The sequence below is a fragment of a genome, unplaced genomic scaffold (genome assembly GCF_019419815.1).
Source record: "Pyrus x bretschneideri cultivar Hongxiangsu unplaced genomic scaffold, Pyrus_bretschneideri_v1 Contig4, whole genome shotgun sequence".
NCBI classification, from domain to species: domain Eukaryota; kingdom Viridiplantae; phylum Streptophyta; class Magnoliopsida; order Rosales; family Rosaceae; genus Pyrus; species Pyrus x bretschneideri.
Window position 1 is genome coordinate 2,332,497 of NW_025999723.1, and position 21,913 is coordinate 2,354,409.

Genomic DNA, 21,913 nt, shown 5'->3' on the forward strand with positions numbered 1-21,913 from the left:
GGGCCCGGGAAGTGATTTCCCCCGGGCGGGGATGTGACAGCAAATATGTCACATACTAATTAAAAGCACAACATTAAGGAAAATTAAATGCAAAGATGGAGCATGTAAGTTGCAAATCGCATGTCAAGTCTTCATTAATTATGATAATTGAGGCTTGATAGATGATAGATCTATCGTCTTAGAAACTTAGATATAACAGCCTTGCAAGTAGCAACCCAAACAAGAGGACCCAATAGATTATGGAAATTATTCATGTGTTCCCAAATTTATCCATTTAAACTTTTTTTGTTTTTTTTATATTACTATCATAGGAAAGTGGAGAGAATTGGAAACTATCACACTAATTTAGAAGAAGAGGGGAAGGAAAGAGTTTCGAACCCGAGATGCACGAGTGAAAACCCAACAACCTGCTATCTACTAGGATACTGAACCACATGCATACAACTTAACTTTTTAACTCACAATAAAAATATGTCATGTAATCAATAATATCAACGTGGTTTTCCTCGTGTCAATTTTAAGTGATTATCAATACTTTGTTTATCTTTTCAATAAGGACAAGGATAAAAATTGGAATTTTGAACCATCCCTTGTAACAAGTTCAATAGAGTAGGAACATAGTTTTACTTAGATCAAATAATTATTGGATGCCAACTATAAATAACGAGACTCGAACTTGAATCGAATGCAGAAGTAAACTATGTTGTAATCAACTTTGACCGCAAATTCTGGCATGCAAACTTGAAAACCACGTATTGGCCCCCAAAATTCAAAGTGGTTAATCACCTAACTTACCTCTAACCAACCCAAAGATTAAGACCCCATTTACAACCAACCCACAATCTCACCGTTCTTAATTGGGTTTTGGGTTGACCATCCACGGTCGAAACCATAATGCATATAACCAGTAGGGCCCATCATACAAATAAGTCGGGCGGGTGGGGCCCACAAACCCAATCCAACTTGAGAATTGTGACCCACCAGGGCCACCACCTCCACCACCCATCATCCTCCTCCATCGGCTTATAAAACCCACCACCTCCACGGCTCCACCATTAACACGACAAACACCTCCATCTCCTTCAAGCCTCGATTTTCTTCTCTCTTTTTGGTAACAAATCTGCACAAGAAAGCTAGTCATTACATACAGTGAGTTTCACGTATGGCTGTGAAAGATCGACGTTAGAGAAGAGAAAGCGTATAAAGAAGACGATGATGCATGTCAATGCCGTCCTGGTCGCCATCACGACTGCTCTGCTAGCGTGCGTTCCTCGGCGCATGTACGCCGAGGAGCGGCGCCTCACGGTGAAGATGACCATTGTCCAACGCGGTTCCGCTCTCGGAGCTTGTAAGTTTCTTCTCATTAACTCAACAACTTGTAATTATGTAATAAAAGAAAGATTAAAAATGGTTTTCTGTTTGTTTATTTATTTAGTTTGCTTGGATGGGAGTTTGCCTGCGTATCATCTGCACAGAGGATTCGGGGCCGGAGCAAGAAACTGGCTTTTGCAGTTTGAGGTAATTCTCTTCTTTTTTTTTTTCTTTTTTTTTTTTTATAATTATTTTGAAAATATAAAAGCCTGTCCGCGAGGCAAAAGTGCTTTCTTTCTATTCAGTTGCATCTCGCCACATGTCTAGTTATTTGACGGATGCATCTTAAGAATAATTGTCAATTATAACATTATCTTAAGGGGATCAGGATTCGAACATTAGGAGTCATGTTAAAAAAAAGTATTTTAGATGGAGTGCAAATAAAAAATTCAGTTTATTTACTAAAGTATTTTGTCAAGCATTTGATGAGCTTCTTGTCGTCTGCTAATCATATTGTGCACATATCGACATATACCGAAGTAATCTGATGAGTGATATAAAGAAAATTCATCGGAGTGTTGTCGACATAACCTATTGAGATATGCCTAATATGCATTACATTAAGCACTTAGTAGGTAAAAAGGAACTCATAATAAATATTTGGAAGGCCTTTACATATATATTACTAAACTTCGGGTGGTCCGGCTGTCTGGGATCACCTTAGTCTCAATGTCCATCCACCCCTAACCTCGAGTCAATACTTTATAATGGTTAACGTCTAATGATATTTAAAGTTAATACGTTTAATAATCAAATTGAAATAATGCTACAGTAATTAAAAGTTAAAGTCTAGTTATTGCATGGATGCATGTTATAAATTGTCACTATAATATCTTCTCAAGCAAATAACACACCGTGGTTAGCATCTCGTAATATTTAAAGCATCTCGTAATAGTTAAAGTTAATAAATACAATTAAGAATAATCGACTTAAGATACTGTTATACTACATCGCAAAGTAAGTAGTTACTTTTAAATCAATTGACTTTTGTCCACAAGTCGTGACTCACCAGAGTCACCCGTGACTTCCACTTGTGCTTGGACTTCCGATTCCGAGTACAATTGGGAAACCAAACCAATACGACACCGTTGTTTTTTACTTTGTCTTGTGTCTTGTGCCCGTTACTATATACAAATTTGCATTATTACCGTGGGCGGCTTCGGCCCAGCCGCACTGCTGTCGTGGCATCATCTAATTGGCTGAAAGCAACAATTGATTTTGTCCGGTTTGCCAATTCGGGAACAGATCGCAGTCATGACTTTTTTTTATTTTTTATTTTTTATGAAAATCTAATACAAAATTAAAGTTATTGAGTTGAGATTAGTAATTAATTAATTAAGAGTGTATTCAGTTCGATTCTTTCTTCTGCACTACTTATTATAAAGTGTGTCGAAAACACGATCCGATATATTAAGTGTAATTTTTTTTTTAATTTTATAATTATTTGTATTATTACACTTAATCTATCGGATCGTGTTCCTGAAATCTCTCTTCGTTGGGGCCTCTACTTTGTGACATTTGTGTTCACTTGTGAACTACGCAATGTTGATCAATTTTAAACCAGTTAGGTAAGTTGGTGTGTGGGGTTCCAATTCCAAAGGGGAAACTTTATGATCAAGCTTTAAGTTTTGCATTCGTAATCATAAATCATGATGTTAAATCATAGCCGTTTGATTAATTGAATTAGGGTGGAGGGTGGTGCAATGATGTAAAATCATGCTCTGACAGAGCCAGCACGCGAAGAGGATCAACACGTTATATGACCAAGTGGGAAGTCTTTTCTGGAATCCTCAGCAATAATGCATCTCTTAATCCAGGTAATTAAATCATCTGCAATACGTAGTCATTTATTTAACTTGACAAAAACCTGGGTATGAATGTCCATAATCACAAAAGACGCATTTCACGAAAGCACAAGACTTTTATATTTTAGTTTCATTCTACTACACGTTAGTCTTACTTAGTGTGAAATTGTCATAATAGAACAACTTAACTTAAGTTTCTCCAAGTTTAACTCATATCTAGTGATCTCACCGAGACACTTAATACAAGAGATGTCATAGTCAAAGCATTGAGATCCACTTCAGATCTCTGTGTTCAGAGCCTACATATTGAAAAATTCAGATCACTCAATCATGTGACCCCATTAGTCATCTTACTGGTTCACTTCACAAAATTTTGAACGCTCTGAATATCTCTCTTTCTTAATCTGGATCTCTCAAACTCTGGACACAAATATCCAAAGTAAATCTCATTCTATAGTCACACAACCTTGCCGAAATTTCCTTCCATTTACTCATACGAGTCAATCTTGTGGTCCATACATGCCATCACATTTCCGCATGCTTTAGCCCATACTTTGCTTTCATAATTTAGGTCTATATGTTTTGACATACAGCTAAGAGAGATTTGTTTCTCTGCATTTAACGATTTCATAATTTACGACTAATTCCAAATGCTGTTGAATTACTTAGATCTTTAATCATAAGAAAAGAAAAGATTAGCACTTTTGTTAATCATGCATTTGAAGAATGTGGGTCTTGTGATCTAGTGGGAAGTTGTGCATGGCGGACAGTCCATGTTTCCTTTGCATTTTCTGTTGTCCCTTCACGTGAAAAAAATAGAGATGACAGCTATTTTCTCAGAGTGGGAGCTTCATCTAGCTGACCATCCTTCCAGGTCCAGCCTTTCCATTTTTGTCATTTTTTCTTGCTGTTGGTCGTCCAGTTGAAAGTTCTGAATCTACTTGGGTAGGCAAAACTACAGTAACTCAAAGATGTTGACCTCTTAGTCCAGTCCTTGATGGCATAGTTTCAACCACTTAATCTATCTTATCTTCCAATACGTTCAATTTGCAATTTGTAGCATTGTATACGTTGTTGACTCGTTATCTGACAACTTAAGTTTTCAGGGTTAGTAGTTGTGTGCCTTCTTTGAGCACGGAATTGAGTTTGATTTACGTTCTTTATTTCTTTGTTGGTCTCAATGTTTTAAAAAGCAAACGTGAAGCCAAGGCGTTTCACGGATAAGCCCGCTTAGGCGATAGCCTCACAACCTAAAATTATTAATATATAGTCTAGCTGAAGGGTATGCCATATAGTCTAGTTGAACTTGGAGGCATGTCATGTAGTATGGTTGAACTTGAACTTGGAGGTATGTCATGTAGTATGGTTGAACTTGAACTTGGAGGGTATGTCATATAGGCTAGGTGAACTTGAACTTGGGCAGTTTTTTTTAGAGGATAAAAAAAAGCCCAGTTGAACGCATTAGGTCCACCTCAGTCGCCTATGCATGCCTCGACCACGTCTAGGTGAGCTTAGGCCTACTCCCGTTGGGTAGAGGCGTTTTCATCACCGGCCCACCTCCAAAGCCGCCTAGGCACCCCTTAGGGCTCGTTTTTTTAAATATTGGCTGGTCTGTATTGTGGTCACACCTATACGATTGTCTCTCTTTTCCTATGGGTTTAACTGATTTCTACATGAGAAAGGTGTAAGTTTGATACATATTGTTGGCCTATTATTTGAAAACTTAAAGGGTCATTTGATAACTATTTCGTTTTCAAATTTAGTTTTCACTTTTCACTTTTTTGAAAACTACAAACTGAAATCTTATTTGGTAACTACTTTCAATTTCAATTAGCAAACTGAAAACTGCAAGTAGTTACCAAACAAGATTTCAATTTTTTTTAAAACGAAATGGCTATCAAACAACCTCTAAGCTTTAGACTAGTGGTTGTGAGTCTTTTTTTGAATGGTGTTGAGTTTGATTCTTCTTTCCTACTCATTTGTTGGTTTGCACGGTGCAATAGTGGGCTAAAAGCCTAAACCTACATGTTTGTCTCTCTTTCTTATTGGTCTGCATCTACATGCCAAGTGCGGAGCGAATATGTAAGCTTGATATGTGAATTATTTGATAGCTTTTATTGGCTAACATAATTATTTAGAGCTCGTTTATAAATGCTTTTAAAATGATTGAAAACGTTTTCGGTGAAAATCATGCACTCAAATCATTTGGGATATTGTTATATTCTTAAATTTAACCGTTATGTTCTAATATTGAACCAGATTTTTACAACTGGAACCGAGTGAAGCTTAGATATTGTGATGGAGCTTCATTTGCTGGAGATGCAGTAGTTAATAATGGGGTATTTCTCTCTAAACAAATATTTCCTTCCTACATTCTTAACCTTCACACTTTTATCAACAATATTTTCATATCAATGTCGCCCCTGCTGTAAAATTCAACGTTATATACTTAATTAACCGATCATTTCTTTGCATGTAATGCGCGTGTGAAATGAATGTGGCAGACATCATTGCTCTATTTTAGAGGGCAAAAGATTTGGGAAGCAATCATCCTTGATCTTCTGCCGAAAGGTTTAGGACAAGCACGTAAGGTAACGCGGATCAAAGAAATTGCGTAGACATTTTCGATGCGAGCTTAGACATTCCAATTCAACTACTCATTGCATTCCATTTGTTTTCTAGGCTTTGCTATCAGGTTGTTCTGCTGGGGGTTTAGCATCGTTTTTGCACTGTAACAGCTTCACTAACTACTTACCAAGCAATACCAGTGTGAAATGCTTGAGTGACGCCGGATTCTTTCTCGATGAGTAAGTTCATTACGTTCATTTTCCAACTCCAAAGTAAATGTCAGTTAATTAATGTGTATATCTTGAAATTTCGGTGTCGCATTTTGTTGCAGACGAGATATAACTTTGAACCACACCATGAGGTATTTCGTAAAAGATCTTGTGACTCTACAGGTAACATGTTCTAATGCTGAAACAAACCAAATTTTTCTCGATTATATATTTCGCATGTTCTTATAAGTCTATGGATGGCAGGGAGTAGAGAAGAATCTGGACGAGAACTGCACGAAGAATTCCATTTATCCCGAGCTGGTAAGATTTTCGTAGCATCCATCCCTGAACTCTTAGCCGATTAATGCATGTCTTTGGTTTGTAATCACATGTTATTTTAACATTTGTCTTGCCTTTGATGCAGTGTTTCTTTCCACAGTATGCATTGAAGTTCATCACAACACCTTTCTTCATATTGAACTCAGCCTATGATGTTTACCAGGTACGAACTATTGAGTAGGCGTAAACCTAGCTGCAACGTCTTTCATACCCTTTTTCTCCCTGCATCTCTTGTCGCGTGATGCACGTAATTAGTCCTTCTTAATCAATAGACCTTGTAATGTCCACAGTTCCATCACATATTGGTGCCGGCCTCAGCAGATCCGCACGGACATTGGAACCGTTGCAAATTGAATCCGGCAGCGTGCAACCCTGAACAGTTAAATACATTGCAAGGTTCTTCAATTCTTTCCTTTGTCGTTCCTTCCAGTTGCATGATTTTCATTAACCAACAAGATTATGAACGCGCGTCATCTGAATCCTCGTTTTTTTTTTTTTTTTTCCTTTCTTCAATTGTCAGAATACAGGCGCGATATGATCGTTGCAATGGGACTGTTCTACAAATATTCGAGAAGCGGAGGGATTTTCCTCAATTCATGTTTTGCTCATTGCCAAAGTGAGTCTCAGGACACATGGTTTGGTGATGATTCTCCAAGGGTACATAATAAGGTAATATTGTTAATATTGCTATAGTTTAAGGAAATCCATGTAATTTCATATCCAGGAGGATCCTCGGATCCTCCAATCACACCGTTCATCGTATATCGTGCGGTTAAAAATTATTGTAAATTTTTTTATTTAAAATTGAATATAAACAATTCCTAACAAAAACTGACTGTACGATGTATGATAAACGGATGTGATTGAAGGATCTGACGGGATCCTCTCTCATTTCATATGCTAAGAAAGTAAGAAGATTTGGGTAAAGGTTGTGGACTAATAAGGTGTTTTTACAGACAATTGCAGGAGCAGTGGGTGACTGGTACTTCAGCAGAAGGGTAACAAAGGAAATTGACTGCCCATATCCTTGTGACACTACTTGCCATAACCTCATCCCATCAGCTCAGGTACCAGTCTTGTGTGATTTTCGGGGAGTAATTGTGGAGAGATTCTTATATACAATCGGGATATATCTCTTGTTAGTATCTTTCTTCGCGTGATTGGAAAGTTACTGACATGTATATTGCACTCAAGACTTTTCCGTATTTTTGTTTTTCATTAATTCCATTGAACTGACCTTAAAAAAATTATTACAGGCCGCTTTAGAAGATACAAAAAGCTAATAACTAGGCCAACATTTTCAAGGAGAGGCAGGAATACAAGTACACAAAGTGATACGGCATATAGCTTAGTAGAAAATAGGAAAAAAAACAAACAAAAGCATGTATTCTTTTATTGCAATTCGATTTAATTCATCAATAAATTAGAAATTCATTTATTTTTATTTTTGTTCAAATGGATGCCTGTGGAATGTTGAGTGTTCCTGTTATTTTCAATCCCTTTTTTCTATGGAAAAAAATTGACTTCCAGTTCAACATTATCTGACCCAAGATTCTTATCGGGTTTGAACAATATCTGACCCAAAATTCTTATTGCTAAGTAAACAGGCCTTTTAAAATTGAAGCCCAAAGAAAATCACCCTTAATGGAGTATCTGGTTAGAATTAGGATAGTTTCAATGTTTGATTCTCTCCAATTAGTCACGAATACAAATAGTTCTTTGTGTATCCTACTCAATTTCAAGGAAACTCTCCTTCTTACGCCTCATTATTTTTTAGGGTTAGATCATTGACCGTTTATTCAACTCTCTGTCCATCGACTATGTTATACACTGAAACATAATAATTTTTTTTATTTGTTTACACATATAACTTTTAAAACTCAATAACTTGCCATTTGGTATAAATTACAAGTCCTTGATCCCAAAACATTTTTTTAAGACGAAAAGATAGCGATTTCGTTATTATTTTAAGAATTAACACTAATATTAATGAGGATATTCGAGATAACATTCAAGAAGACCTTAATAAAAAAAACTTTAACAAAACATAAAAGGCCAACTCAGCCAAACTCGACCAAACTAGCACCAAATTATAATCAAGCTGGATTAGACTCTCAAACCAAAATACCTTTGCATACATGCATTGAAAAAACATATGACACTAGGACGCTTCCGTAACACCATAGTTACGACAAGATGTGTCAAGTCGTATTCCTTTTCGCCAATGATTTGCCCTAACTGCCCACACATTCTTACAGCATCACAAAGTGGCGCAACTTCCGGTGAACATCAATATTCCAAGATAATGGACCACACTTTATTCGATTCGTTATTACCTTTCCTCCCTAACTCCCCATTGCGACTAAGATCCTGCGCTACTTTGTAACCAGACTTGATGGAATAAATTCCTTTCTTCCTATTGGGCCACATTAATTTAGAACTTGTATCCTATTGGGCCACATTAATTTAGAACTTGTATTGTATGAATGTTCTTTTAAAATAATTGAAAGTGTTTTTAGTGAAAATATTCTTAGAACTAATCTTTAGAAAGATGCAAGTACATCTTGGAAAATTACTTAAATGCTTATTGAAAAAAGAACATAATTTATGTTTTTTGCATAAAGCATTTAAGTGATTTTGGAATCCAAAAATATTTTCTCTAAAAACGTTTTCAGTCATTTTAAAAGTACATTCAAACGATCCTTTATCTTCAACCCAAACTTGCTTAGCGGCACATGGAAAGAGATCCTCTTCGGATCTCTTCCTCCTAATCCACTAAGTCTAGAGATCCAGATAATTGAAATTTGATCTAACGGTCACAAACAAAAATTCACGTTAAAAGTTATAATAACCCACTTTAAAAATTATTAAACTTTAACCGTTGAATTAAATTTTAATAATTCGTATCTTCAAACGTAAATTAAGAGGAACGGATCCGGAGAGAATCACTTTCCAGCTGCACACTCCTAATTTCTCGTGCTTCATCAACTTCAAAGCATCTATCAATGGTATCTTTTGTCCGTCCTCCCTTACGTCAAAATTATCAGGTTCTCCTTACTTCAAAATTACTTTTTTAGTAGAAAATTAATTTCACCGGATTCCTTGAGTATAGTTTACTTCGAGGGCCTCGTCGGTATTTCACATACACAAACGGGAAGCTCCCGTCCATCATTGGCAATCCATGCAAGGGCCAATCAAGTAATTTCACGCACACGATAACCTCGCCACCCGTTCCCCATCCAACAAAATCTTCTAATCCAAGAAAAGGTAGAGAAAACTTCTACCAGCCGTCTCCATACCCCCGCATTCCACCGGCACATCACCACCGGCCAGCAGTGCGAAATTACCAAACCACCCTTCTTCATCGATTTTAAGAATTAGAATAAAACGATGCAAAACCCAGTGGTTCTGTTCAAATTGCCGCATTTGCCCTCGTCACGACCTTCATATCACTCGCCATTTTTCTCACTCATCATTAGACACAAAAAGCTAAGCAAAGCGAGAAGACCGAGAGAGAGAGACTGGAGTGGCAGTGGCAATAGCAGGAGCAGAAGTTGCAGTGGTGGTGGGGTCTGGGCAATGCCTTGCTCTGCAATCGGCGGTGCTGGCGGAGGCGGTGGCGACGGTAATGGTGCTCTGACCAATTTCAAGCTCAACGAGTCCACGTTCTTGGCCTCCCTTATGCCGAAGAAAGAAATTGGCGTCGATCGATTCATCGATGCGCATCCCAACTACGACGGCCGCGGCGCCCTTATCGCTGTCTTCGGTAACTTAATCACTTCAATCGCTTAATTTCTGTTTGGGAGAAAACAAAACGAAGAAAGAAAATTGTAGGAAGGAGATTTGCTCTAATTCTAAACGTATATGTTATGTTTGATTCCTCTAATATGAAACAAAACGTGTGATTATAGCTGTGATTAGGCGTGATTAAGAAAATTAGTTTATCGAGTATCGGATTGATTTTCTGAGCTGAGGAAATTAAGCTGTTGAACTGAAACTTTGAATCAGATTCTGGAGTGGATCCAGCTGCTTCTGGATTACAAGTTACATCTGATGGAAAGCCGAAAGTCCTAGATGTTCTTGATTGGTAACTGTAATTAAACTAATTTATTTGAGCATTGAATTGGTATTACTAGAACCTTTGATTTAATCTGATAACTCCTGTTTTTATCAGCACCGGGAGTGGCGATGTTGATACTTCGAAGGTAGTCAAGGCCGATGAAAACGGCTGTATTCGTGGAGCTTCAGGTTAGTTTTTTGATCTATTTGTGTGTATGCATGTATGTACTTCTCTTTTTATTATCGTTTAGAATTCCTGCATCTTCCTTGAGATACTTTTGGTTGACCGGAATTTTTAGAGCCATCTTTAGCATAAACAAGATATCTAATTGTAAGTTAACCTCTGTTTTAAAAATGCCGTGCTTGGGTTTTAATGCAAAGTTTAATACAGGAGCATCTCTGTTTGTCGACTCTTCATGGAAAAATCCTTCTGGTGAATGGCATGTGGGCTATAAGTTGGTATATGAGCTATTTACCGATACATTGACTTCTCGCTTGAAGGTAAGCGTTATGACCCATTGATTAGTTGATTCAAATTTTATTTGTAGTCTCTATCATCACTTCAGATAATAATGGACAAATTTTCCCTCTTTTGCTTTTATGTTTTCACTGATAGAAAGAAAGAAGGAAGAAATGGGATGAACAAAACCAAGAAGAAATTGCCAAGGCTGTTAAACATCTTCAAGAATTTGATCAGGTTTTTGAATATGCTGCTTCTTAATTTCTTTACTGGGAGCAAATATTACTTATGTACTCCATCCTGTGTTGTTAATTTGGTTGTAAGCATACCTTAAACTCAACTGAAAGTGTTAATTAAATGAAAACTGTTATTTTTTTCAATTGCAAATAAGCTTAATATTCACTTCCTCTTTGGCATTATTGTCTACCTGGGTTGCACATTATGCACTTTTACTATTCTGAGGATTAGCTTATTTTGGATGTAAATGGTTTTCTTTTCACTGGGAAATGGCTTCCGAGTCTATTAGTTTTTATACCTTCTTGTTCAAATAAGTTCATTGTAATACTGTACCTGTATAGAAAGGGATGGATTCAACTGCTATCAGTCTGTCATTCGAAATGTACATCCGTTAACGTTGGAAAGCGTCTCTGACATAATTCACCATAATCTCATCAATTCTGTGCAAAGCTTTCCATCTGCTTCCCTCAAAATACAGTATTAGCAGAAGTAGTCTCCTGCAATATGCTTGGATTATGTTGCTCCTAAATATGTAAGTTACTATGTTACCATTTTCAGAAACACAGTAGAGTGGATGACGTTAACTTGAAAAGAGCTAGGGAAGACCTGCAAAATAGAGTTGATTACCTACAAAATCAAGCTGATGTGAGTGAAAAATATATATTTATTTAAAAAAATTTAATTCCTATGCAAGTCTTAATGGTATTTTTTGTCTTCTAGAGCTATGATGACAAAGGTCCTGTCATAGATGCCGTTGTATGGCATGATGGAGAAGTATGGAGGGTTGCCCTTGACACACAAACTCTTGAGGATAACCCAGATTGTGGAAAACTTGCAAACTTTGTGCCCCTAACTAATTATAGGTATGGTTGCGTTGGTTTATTGGAAGTTTTGTTAGAAAGTTGAGACAAAGAAACTTATTGTAATAAAATATCCTAATTTTCTCGAGACCACATTATTCATCTGATTCCGAGTTGCAAACTTATTTGTCTTTGTTGTTTTAGTTTCCAGTACAGTGGCCATGATAATGGATTGATTCTATAGAATTTATAGTTAATTACTTGTATAAACTTTTTTACAGGATAGAACGAAAATATGGTGTTTTTAGCAAATTAGATGCCTGTACATTTGTTGCTAATGTATACGATGAAGGGAATATCCTTAGTATTGTGACAGATAGCTCTCCACATGGCACTCATGTTGCTGGTATTGCTACTGCTTTCCACCCGAAGGTACTATTATGCAGGCTTAAACATTTACTGCACTTTTTTTCAAGCTAGGATAATATACTTATGATACATGTGGTGTTCTTAGGAACCCCTGTTGAATGGAGTTGCACCTGGAGCACAAATAATATCTTGTAAGATTGGAGACTCGCGTTTAGGTTCAATGGAGACTGGAACTGGCTTGACTCGAGCCTTGATTGCTGCTGTGGAGGTGCTTTTAAATTCTATTATTTTCTAATATTTCTGATAATCAACAATTTTAGTTTGCCCAAGTCTTGTTTAGGATTCAGCATTGTGATACTAGTACTCCACTGCCTTGTATAGATGATTATAATGATGGCTTTTACAATGTTTGTGCAGCATAAATGTGATTTGATCAACATGAGTTATGGAGAACCTACACTGCTGCCAGACTATGGGCGTTTTGTTGACCTTGTTGATGAAGTATTATTTCTAAATTGGCAACTCTGTCTAAGATAACTGCTTACTTTTTTTTCCCTTTCCTTTTATCTTTCATGCTCTCACACATGTTATATTCTACGCGGTGCTAAAACTAGGCTGTGAACAAGCACCATCTAATATTTGTGAGTAGTGCTGGCAATAGTGGGCCAGCATTGAGCACTGTTGGAGCACCTGGTGGTACCACATCAAGCATTATAGGAGTTGGTGCATATGTCTCTCCTGCAATGGCTGCTGGTGCTCATTGTGTAGTTGAAGCTCCGGGCGAAGGGCTTGAGTACACTTGGTATATTAACTTTCTTCTTATGACTATCAATTTTAAACACAAGTTCCCTTTTTCGGCTTCCTTTAAGTTAATCTTTTGGTTCCATGGCAGGTCTAGTCGTGGGCCAACCAGTGATGGAGCTCTTGGTGTCTGTATAAGTGCTCCTGGTGCAGCTGTTGCTCCTGTTCCTACATGGACTCTTCAGCAACGCATGCTCATGAATGGAACATCAATGTCATCTCCATCTGCTTGTGGGGGAATTGCACTGCTCGTTAGTGCATTGAAGGTACTTGTGTTTTGTTGCATTAGTAATCTTGTTGTCTGCTCTTTTCACATTGTTGGTACAAATATGTATTTTCTGGTGTAACTTCTTAAATCTATTGTTTTCTGCAGGCTGAGGGTATTCCTGTGAGTCCATACAGTGTAAGGAAGGCTCTTGAAAATACATCTGTTCCTATAGGCAGTTTTCCTGAAGATAAACTATCAACTGGACAAGGGCTTATGCAAGTTGACAAGTTAGACTTTTGATCTAAGCTTGCACTCTCTTCTACTATAGATCTATGCATATAATTTTGATATATATCTTGCTTGTTTACTGATTTTCAGGGCACATGAATATCTAAGGCAGTGCCGGGATGTACCATGTGTTTGGTATCAGATACAGATAAATCAGTCTGGTAAAACAAGTAAGTTCCATGCTCCCACTGCCCTCACTCTTCATTGAAAAGCACAGAATTGTTTGGCTTCATTTACAGCAATTCTTATTATCTTGCATGATAGGATAATATTCTCCAAAATTCTCTTCTTCTATTTTAAAATTGTTAAACATGTCTCGTATAGAAAAGGCTAAATTTGTCAAACTCTTGTTAGATTTGTTGATGGCCTTCTGCATGTTAGTATTAAGTCCGATATCATGGATCTTCATTTTTATAGTCAGGTTTCACTTTAAAATGAACTAGTTATTAGGTTTTGGTAATAGTTCCATGCTTGTGAATCGTTCTTTTGATTTTAGGTTACGTTGATGCTCCGAACTTACTTTGTTGTGTGATTTGATGACAGCTCCTACATCGCGAGGAATCTACTTACGGGAGGCTAGTGCTTTCCAACAATCAACTGAGGTGAGATTATTTATTACACCTGAGAGGCAGCAAATTTCTTTGTGTAGAATGTTATCAATCTGAGGTTATGAATTAGTTCTTTCATGATGCTATCTTGAACTCAAAGTCAAGTTTTATGTATATGTTTATGAACTTTCTTTTGATTTCAACTTGTGTCCCTCCTATTATAAATTTACTTTCTTTTTATTTAAACTTGTAAGAACAACTTTGGAAACATTTCTTTCGTCTCTGTTTCCACTTTCATAGCATCTACCAGTTCTATCATAGCTGATGTGGTGTTTCTAACAGTGGACAGTGCAAGTTGAACCGAATTTTCATGAAGGTGCTAGCAATTTGGAAGATTTGGTTCCTTTTGAAGAGTGTATTGAGCTACATTCCAGTGACAAGGCAGTTTTGAGGGCTCCTGATTTTCTCCTTCTTACTCATAATGGGCGTAGCTTCAAGTTAGTTTGCACAACTTAAATGTGCCTTTTTTCATATTAATTTGTCCACATGTATGCTATAATTTACTTGTTACTGGTTTTTTGTTTTTTTCTTTTCTTTTAAGACTTCCCCTAGTTTTCTTCATGTGTGAAATTAACGAACTTGATCTTCTGCTATGCTAATTCTCACGTGTGGTCGCTGTATCAGTAAAAGAATGCCTGAATTAGCTGTTGCATTGCATGCGCATATTTGTGTGTTGTCATACTTTTATATTTGGCTTGGAATATAGAACATAGTTTCCTGTGAGTGCATATGCTTGTGGAGCTACCTGCTCTCAAATGATGGCACAGCCAATTGCTTGTGGACTAGTCCCCAAAACAGAGTGAATGGGCAGGGTCTTGAGCTTTATTTTGGTGTAAGTTTCCATCATTGGAACACATATGCATCAAAATGTGCATGCACATGGAACAAAGCCGCATGTGCATGAGCTGCTTGTACAATACTTTATAAATGTTTTTTTGTGCTGTCTTGAGATTCTGGACAAGTTGAGCGTCAGCTTATTCATCATCACTTACAAGTTCCTTTTTGGTTCTTTTCAGCATAGTAGTGGATCCCACTAAGCTTAGTGAAGGTCTGCACTATTTCGAACTCTATGGTGTTGATTGCAAAGCACCATGGCGTGGCCCTCTATTCAGAATCCCTGTTACCATAACAAAGCCTATAGCTGTGATAAGTCGACCTCCACTGTTGTCATTCTCTAGGATGTCATTTTTGCCAGGTATGAGCAGTGTTACTTGTGTTTTTAGTGGATGGTATGGATCATATTGTACTATTCTTTCATGGTGGAAATTTCTCTTCTTGATGTTAGGCCACATAGAAAGGAGATTTATAGAAGTACCTCTTGGTGCTACATGGGTTGAAGCAACTATGCAAACATCAGGATTTGATACAACAAGAAGATTTTTTGTTGACTCTGTTCAGGTACAGCTTGCAGTAATTAAAACTTATATCAGATGGTCTAAATCTGCATTAACATGCTTGCAATGTCCAGCTATGTCCCCTGCAAAGGCCTCTTAAATGGGAGAGTGTTGTAACATTCTCTTCTCCTGGTGCCAAAAGCTTTTCATTTCCTGTTGTGGGTGGCCAAACAATGGAATTAGCTATTGCTCAATTTTGGTTGAGTGGCATAGGAAGCCATGAAACAACTATTGTGGATTTTGAGGTATGCTGTTAAGATCTAGACTTGGGATATCTAGTAAAATTGCAATACTTTAATTGTTTACTAACCAAAATCTTTTAGCCTTTTACATTTACTGATGATGCCATGAATTTGCTTTGTGGTTAACTTTCTAGATTTCCCTATTATTCTGATGTTGTACCGCATTTGATTTCTACGTAACGTCTTATATTTTCAGATTTCCAGTTATGCTTTTTATTAATATTATATGAGTTGAGAGAAACTGCATTTTCACCCAACCCATAGACTTTTGTTCTAGTTCTTCAACTGAATTTTCATCATTCTTTGAAAATCTCTTCTTTTATTACTCTCTTTAATATAACCATAAAACCTTGAATAACAACTTAATTTTAGTTTTTTCGTCAGTAATGCGGTTTCTTAAGCGACAAAAAAGGCAGGAAATATCTTATAATGAACTTCATTAGAAAGCCTTACAGATGGGGTTTGTATAACTTTTTCAGATTGTATTTCATGGAATTAACATTAATAAAGATGAAGTAGTACTTGATGGAAGTGAAGGGCCGACCAGAATTGAAGCTGAAGCTCTACTGGCTTCTGAGACACTTGCACCGGTTGCTATTCTAAATAAGGTGAAGTTGCTCCCCCATAATAGATGATGATAGTCGTACATGTATATATTAATTGCTTGGTACCCTTGTGTTCTAATATTTTCTTTTCCCCTTGAGATCAATTTGCAGATACGAATTCCATACCGGCCGGTTGAGTCTAAACTTTGTTCTCTCTCAACAGATCGTGACAAACTACCCTCAGAAAAACGTATTATGGCACTTACTTTAACGTGAGTTATGGTCTGATGTTTACTGATTAGTAGTCTGCATTTTGTGTTTTACAGTAATAAATACCATTCTGGTTCATGCAGCTACAAGATCAAATTGGAAGACGGAGCTGAAGTAAAGCCTCAAGTTCCGTTACTTAACAATCGCGTATATGACACCAAATTTGAGTCACAATTTTATATGATCTCTGATGCAAACAAGGTAGCGTTGTTTTTTGTCATAGTTGAATATGAAATTTTGAAATTGATTGTTATAACAGGGAAGTTAAGTTCATTGAAGTCCTTAGAGAAATCCTTAGTGACCTCCTTTCATTAGAGTTTCTTACTTTCTTCCCTTTCTGATCATAGCGTATATACGCAATGGGAGACACCTATCCGAGTAAATCAAAACTGCCCAAGGGAGAGTACAATTTACGGCTATATCTAAGGTATAGTCCTCTTTTTGAGACAGCAAACCAGCATGCCTGTGCATGCTTTTATTTACCTGCAATTAGGACTTAATTTATTACCACAAGTTATCTTTCAGTTTCCCTTTTAAGTTCATTGAAGTTAATTTTTAAATGTGAAATCATCTTAATATGAATATAACACTGGAAAGCTGCATTAGGCATAAGTCAATTTTCCACTAGATTAACAAACGTTGCTGCTATTCACATCATCTAATATGAGGTGTTTCAACCTTAGACATGACAATGTGCAATACTTGGAAAAACTGAAGCAGCTGGTGTTGTTCATCGAGAGAAATTTGGAAGAGAAGGTAGAGTTATTCTATACAGTGATGTGCTTTTCTTAACATAACTCTGTTTTAAGTTTTAATCAAAATTGTAGAAGACATCTGTAATATGTATACACCTGGATAATGCGTCTATGTTTCATTACTTATTAAATGTTCTGATTTCTTTTCAAACCAGGATGTAATCCGATTGAGCTTCTTCTCCCAACCTGATGGCCCTTTGATGGGAAACAGTAGTTTTAAGTCCTCGGTATTAGTTCCAGGGTATGCGGCTGAATAATTTGTTCTTGTGGTTTAATGATATCATTTTGCAATGTTATTTAACTTCTTGATCTTTGGTAGGAAAAAGGAAGCATTCTATTTAGGTCCACCATCCAAAGACAAGCTTCTAAAGGTATTTTTCTGTTCTTTGTTTATTTTTAATTTGATGTAAGCACTAAAGATTTTAATTCTAGTGATATGTTTTGCAGTTTTCTCCACAAGGATCTGTATTACTTGGAGCCATCTCGTATGGGAAGCTATCATATGTTGATAAGGGAGAGCGGAAAAATCCGCTTAAGAACCCCGTGTCTTATCAAATTTCTTATATAGTGCCACCAAATAAGGTTTTTATATATAATCCTTAGTTTCCTAAGACAACATCATATTTGTCCTCATGTGACTGAACATTTGACTTGAGCTTTGGTTTGATCTACCATTTTCATTAGTTATTTAGCTGACAAAAACATGTGTACATAATAAAAAGTTCTCGTTACAATTATAGCTGGACGAGGAAAAAGGAAAAGGTTCTTCTACTTCCACCAAGCCTGTTTCTGAGCGGTTAGAAGAAGAGGTATGTAAGACACATTTGTTTCTTCATCTGTTCTGGATGCATCAGATCTTTACAGGGGTTACTTTAGGTAAAACTGGTTGGTAACTTATGATTTTGAAATTGGAAAAGTTTGAAAGAATGCTACTCATTCCCACCTGTATCCGACCCTTGGGTGGAGATTTGTAGTAAAATTCACTGACTTAACTAATAGATTTTTTTAATTTCAAGTGGCTCATACCAAGCTGAGAAACCTAATATTTCTGTAGCACTTCTAGAACTGAGCATATGCATTCAGTTACCCTTATTTACAGCTTTTCAAAGTGGTAACAGATTTGTCTAATGAGTCCTCATACTATTCTTTACGTTGGCGCTTTATTATAAAAGCTCCTTGTCTTCCTGTCAGATTCTGAGGTTCACAAATCTTTATACCTGATATACTGATCCTTGTTGTTTGTACTTTGTGAATCAGGTACGGGATGCAAAGATTAAAGTTCTTGCAAGCCTGAAGCAAGGTACTGAGGAAGAATGCATGGAGTGGAATAAATTATCGTCTTCTCTCAAGGTTAGAGCTCATATGCTATAGATGAAATGATTTAGGTGTCTATGATCATGAATTAACTATTTTAGGTCATTTGATGACATGTAAAGGAAGTTTTATTTGATCTCAGTTTCCGGCATTGTCGATATGGTAGGGTTCTTACATTGAGTTTGTTTCATTCAACGTGGTTAGTGGGGCTCTGACTTCTGAGTGACATGTCATTAACTTTGCATATGTTACACATGGACACGACACTCACATTTGAGCTTAATTTAAATCTGTTCCAGAACTATAAATTTTGACCTGTTAATTTGTACTTCTAGTCAGTGCATGTATAGATATGTATGTAACAATTATATTTGGTTTCAAATTGAGCATCTGCTTATTAAGTCTGTTGAGGCAAGCTATTGAGATTATTATATTATGCTTTAGGTTTTTATAGCATCTATGGCTCACATGTTGCATGTACCTTATGTTTCTCTTTTCAGTCTGAATATCCTAAATACACCCCATTGCTTGCCAAGATATTGGAAGCTGTACTTTCTCGGAACAATGACAAGGACAAAATCTCCCATGAAAAAGAGGTAGCATAGTACAACCATATGACCAAGAATGATGTAGTTTTGTAAATTTTTATTCACTTGCAACTTGCAAGTGAAGAAATATAATTCATGTTCCACTTCTAGAAGTTGTGGGGTTTGTTGCCACGTGATTACCTCGCCACATGTTTTGGGTTTAGGGTAATTGTTCATGAGCAATGGATCTCCATGCTGAATAACCCATCTTCATCATTTTTCAGTACATGATGAACCGATTCGAGTTTGTATAGATAGTAGGTGTATACAACCTTTCTAAGCTCAAGGTGCGGGGTTTGTTTATGCAGTGATTTAATAACATTTATCACGTGCTTTGCTTTGCAGGTTATTGATGCAGCAAATGAGGTGGTTGACAGTGTTGACAGAGATGAGCTGGCAAAATTTTTTGCACTAAGAAGTGATCCCGATGATGAAGAGGCAGAGGTGTGTTATTTGTTAAAGCATACTTCTTGTTTTTATTCTGTCTTTCTTGAAACCATTGCGAAGAGCTGCCAAAATTATTTCAGAGAATCAACAAATCTAACCAGCATTTTTTCATAAGTTTATCTATAGGTTAATAATAAATATTACTGATTCTTGTCATAGAAAATTAAAAAGAAGATGGAGACAACCCGTGATCAATTAGCAGAGGCATTGTACCAGAAAGGACTGGCACTAGCAGAGATTGAATCTTTGCAGGTTGGAATAGTTAATTTCTTTCGAAGTACTTTCATAGTCATCTAAGGTTAATCTTCTGTTTTTAAAGTTTGGTATAAAGTATGTGAAAGTTACACGGCCAGATTTTACTTGAGTTGGTCAACCTCAGATGGTTATATGTTTGGTTATGTAAAGCTTACTTCTTTCTAGGATGTTGAGCTTAAAAACTTGTGAGGAACTTTTTATTTTCTTCCATTTCTCATAGAAAAGCTTCTACGATTGCCATGCGGATATGCATATACGTATTTTCATATCTGAGATCATTTCCCCATACCTATGAATGCTGAGCGGGAACTCACTATACTGTTTTTTTTCCTTATACGGTCAATTTGTTTCTTATGCCCATTTTTTGGTGACGTTCTTATGCATTTTATCTCCGAATTTTCATTTATGTGTCTTTAACAATTAAATGGAGCCCAAGCTTACCAATTATTGTTGCAGGGTGATAAGCCTGCAGAGGCTGAAGTTGCAGAAGGGGGAGAGAAGATTGAAGATCTTTCAAAACCAGGCTCAGATTTGTTTGAAAACAACTTTAAAGAACTTCAAAAATGGGTTGAAGTCAAGTCCTCCAAATACGGAACTCTCTCAGTACTACGTGAGAAACGTGCTGGAAGGCATGGAACCGCACTGAAGGTATTTTTCTCTTTCCCAGCTTAAGCTTTGGAAAAACAAACTGCATCTCACCTAATTCCATGTATAATCTCATAGGATCAGTATCATTCGCACTTTCTGGTACGCTTTTTGATTGAACTGCTTGAGTAGTTCTAATTTTATGTCAGCACAATAAACAAGTTAATGTAATAAGTTCCAAGCCAGCAAAACCGGAAAAGAAGTAAGGAACGCGGTAGAAACATACAATCTGGTCCTCTAGTCATTTGTAGTTGCAAGGTTTGTATTTGCTTGGAAATATTCTCTCGGTCTAAGCTGATCATATTTATGAGTGCAGGTTCTGAATGACGTAATTCAAGACGATGGAGAGCCTCCCAAGAAGAAGTTCTACGACCTGAAGATTTCCTTGCTCGATGAGATCGGTTGGCAACATTTGGCGACACATGAGAGGCAATGGATGCACGTTCGCTTTCCACCCAGTTTACCTCTTTTTTAGAGGTACTCCATTTCAATTCTCCGAGATCAAACAATCGTGAAATAATAATATCACAATAAAATGTGCTAGACCCTGTTACTGAGTTAGCGAGTCTTTCGACTGCTTCAAGGACAGTTTGTATGACATTTATACGATCGTTTATCACTCACTCGTCGATATGTAATGTTTGTGATTATACTCGTCTTCTTTCTTCATAGTGAAATAAAACTCGCGGGTCCTAAAGGAGTCATCCCCTTGGGACCTATAACCTATTTTGCACTGAAGGAAGGACTGCAAGTTAAAGACCAGTTCGGTTGTATCCTTTGCTCTTTGAACTGTAATGTTATTCGTTTTGTTTGCAGAGCAAGTACAAGTATTAGTAACATAATAAAAATGCGTTTCTCGTCATTAATGTGTTTGCTTGCGGTAACTGTGGCCTCTCGGGCAAATCAATGACTTCATTTTTTTAGTTCAATATAACTCGAGTGTCATACAATATAAAACGAGAGGGAAAAATGTTTTTCATTTGATTGAGGTTTCTAACATCGAGCAAAAATTGAACTTTTTAAACCTGACCATGGATGGGCAAAATACTCATACGTTTGGGTAATTGCGGTTAGCCGTTCATTTAAAGTTCACGGTTACGGTTATGGGTAACTGTTTAGACGAACAAACGGTTATGAGTATAACTGTTTATCCGTCAAATTTTATCCGTGAAATTTAAATGGGCGGTTATGGGTATTATCTACGGTTATAACGAGTATTTATTTACCCATTTAATTTAATATATGTAAAATTAAAAAAAAAAAAATAAAATAAAAACCCTAAATTTTCAATCTCTTCGCCAGACTCAGAGTCTTAGACTCTCAAACGTCCCATCCCC

General features: G+C 36.8%; 2 protein-coding genes across 3 annotated transcripts; both read left to right on the plus strand.

Moving 5' to 3' along the window:
• The first annotated feature begins 1,051 nt into the window (after positions 1-1,051).
• LOC103934921 (pectin acetylesterase 9) lies at positions 1,052-7,740 on the plus strand. 2 transcript variants are annotated; one of them, XM_009344688.3, is made up of 13 exons: positions 1,053-1,348; positions 1,436-1,518; positions 3,059-3,188; positions 5,436-5,515; positions 5,681-5,767; positions 5,859-5,983; positions 6,076-6,136; positions 6,218-6,274; positions 6,378-6,455; positions 6,583-6,688; positions 6,813-6,961; positions 7,249-7,359; positions 7,549-7,740. In XM_009344688.3, exons 1-13 carry the CDS (start codon positions 1,213-1,215, stop codon positions 7,573-7,575), a joined length of 1,230 nt encoding a protein of 409 aa, XP_009342963.2. In that variant the 5' UTR covers positions 1,053-1,212; the 3' UTR covers positions 7,576-7,740. The 2 variants fall into 2 exon arrangements, with proteins under 2 accessions (XP_009342962.2, XP_009342963.2); XM_009344687.3 differs by lacking the exon at positions 7,549-7,740 and having other exon boundaries at positions 1,052-1,348; positions 7,249-7,542.
• Positions 7,741-9,572: 1,832 nt separating this feature from the next.
• Positions 9,573-21,438, plus strand: LOC103934922 (tripeptidyl-peptidase 2). Its single transcript, XM_009344689.3, has 34 exons — positions 9,573-10,058; positions 10,301-10,379; positions 10,467-10,540; positions 10,743-10,852; positions 10,968-11,048; positions 11,607-11,693; positions 11,769-11,911; positions 12,130-12,280; positions 12,363-12,485; positions 12,635-12,718; positions 12,832-13,019; positions 13,110-13,284; positions 13,392-13,513; positions 13,605-13,684; positions 14,058-14,116; positions 14,405-14,559; positions 15,139-15,317; positions 15,408-15,520; positions 15,591-15,761; positions 16,238-16,366; positions 16,475-16,575; positions 16,657-16,774; positions 16,921-17,000; positions 17,257-17,329; positions 17,484-17,569; positions 17,648-17,699; positions 17,776-17,910; positions 18,069-18,137; positions 18,586-18,678; positions 19,143-19,238; positions 19,575-19,673; positions 19,836-19,928; positions 20,388-20,579; positions 20,893-21,438. The coding sequence occupies exons 1-34, from the start codon at positions 9,683-9,685 to the stop codon at positions 21,049-21,051; spliced, it is 4,125 nt and encodes a 1,374-aa protein (XP_009342964.2). The 5' UTR covers positions 9,573-9,682; the 3' UTR covers positions 21,052-21,438.
• Positions 21,439-21,913: the final 475 nt, after the last annotated feature.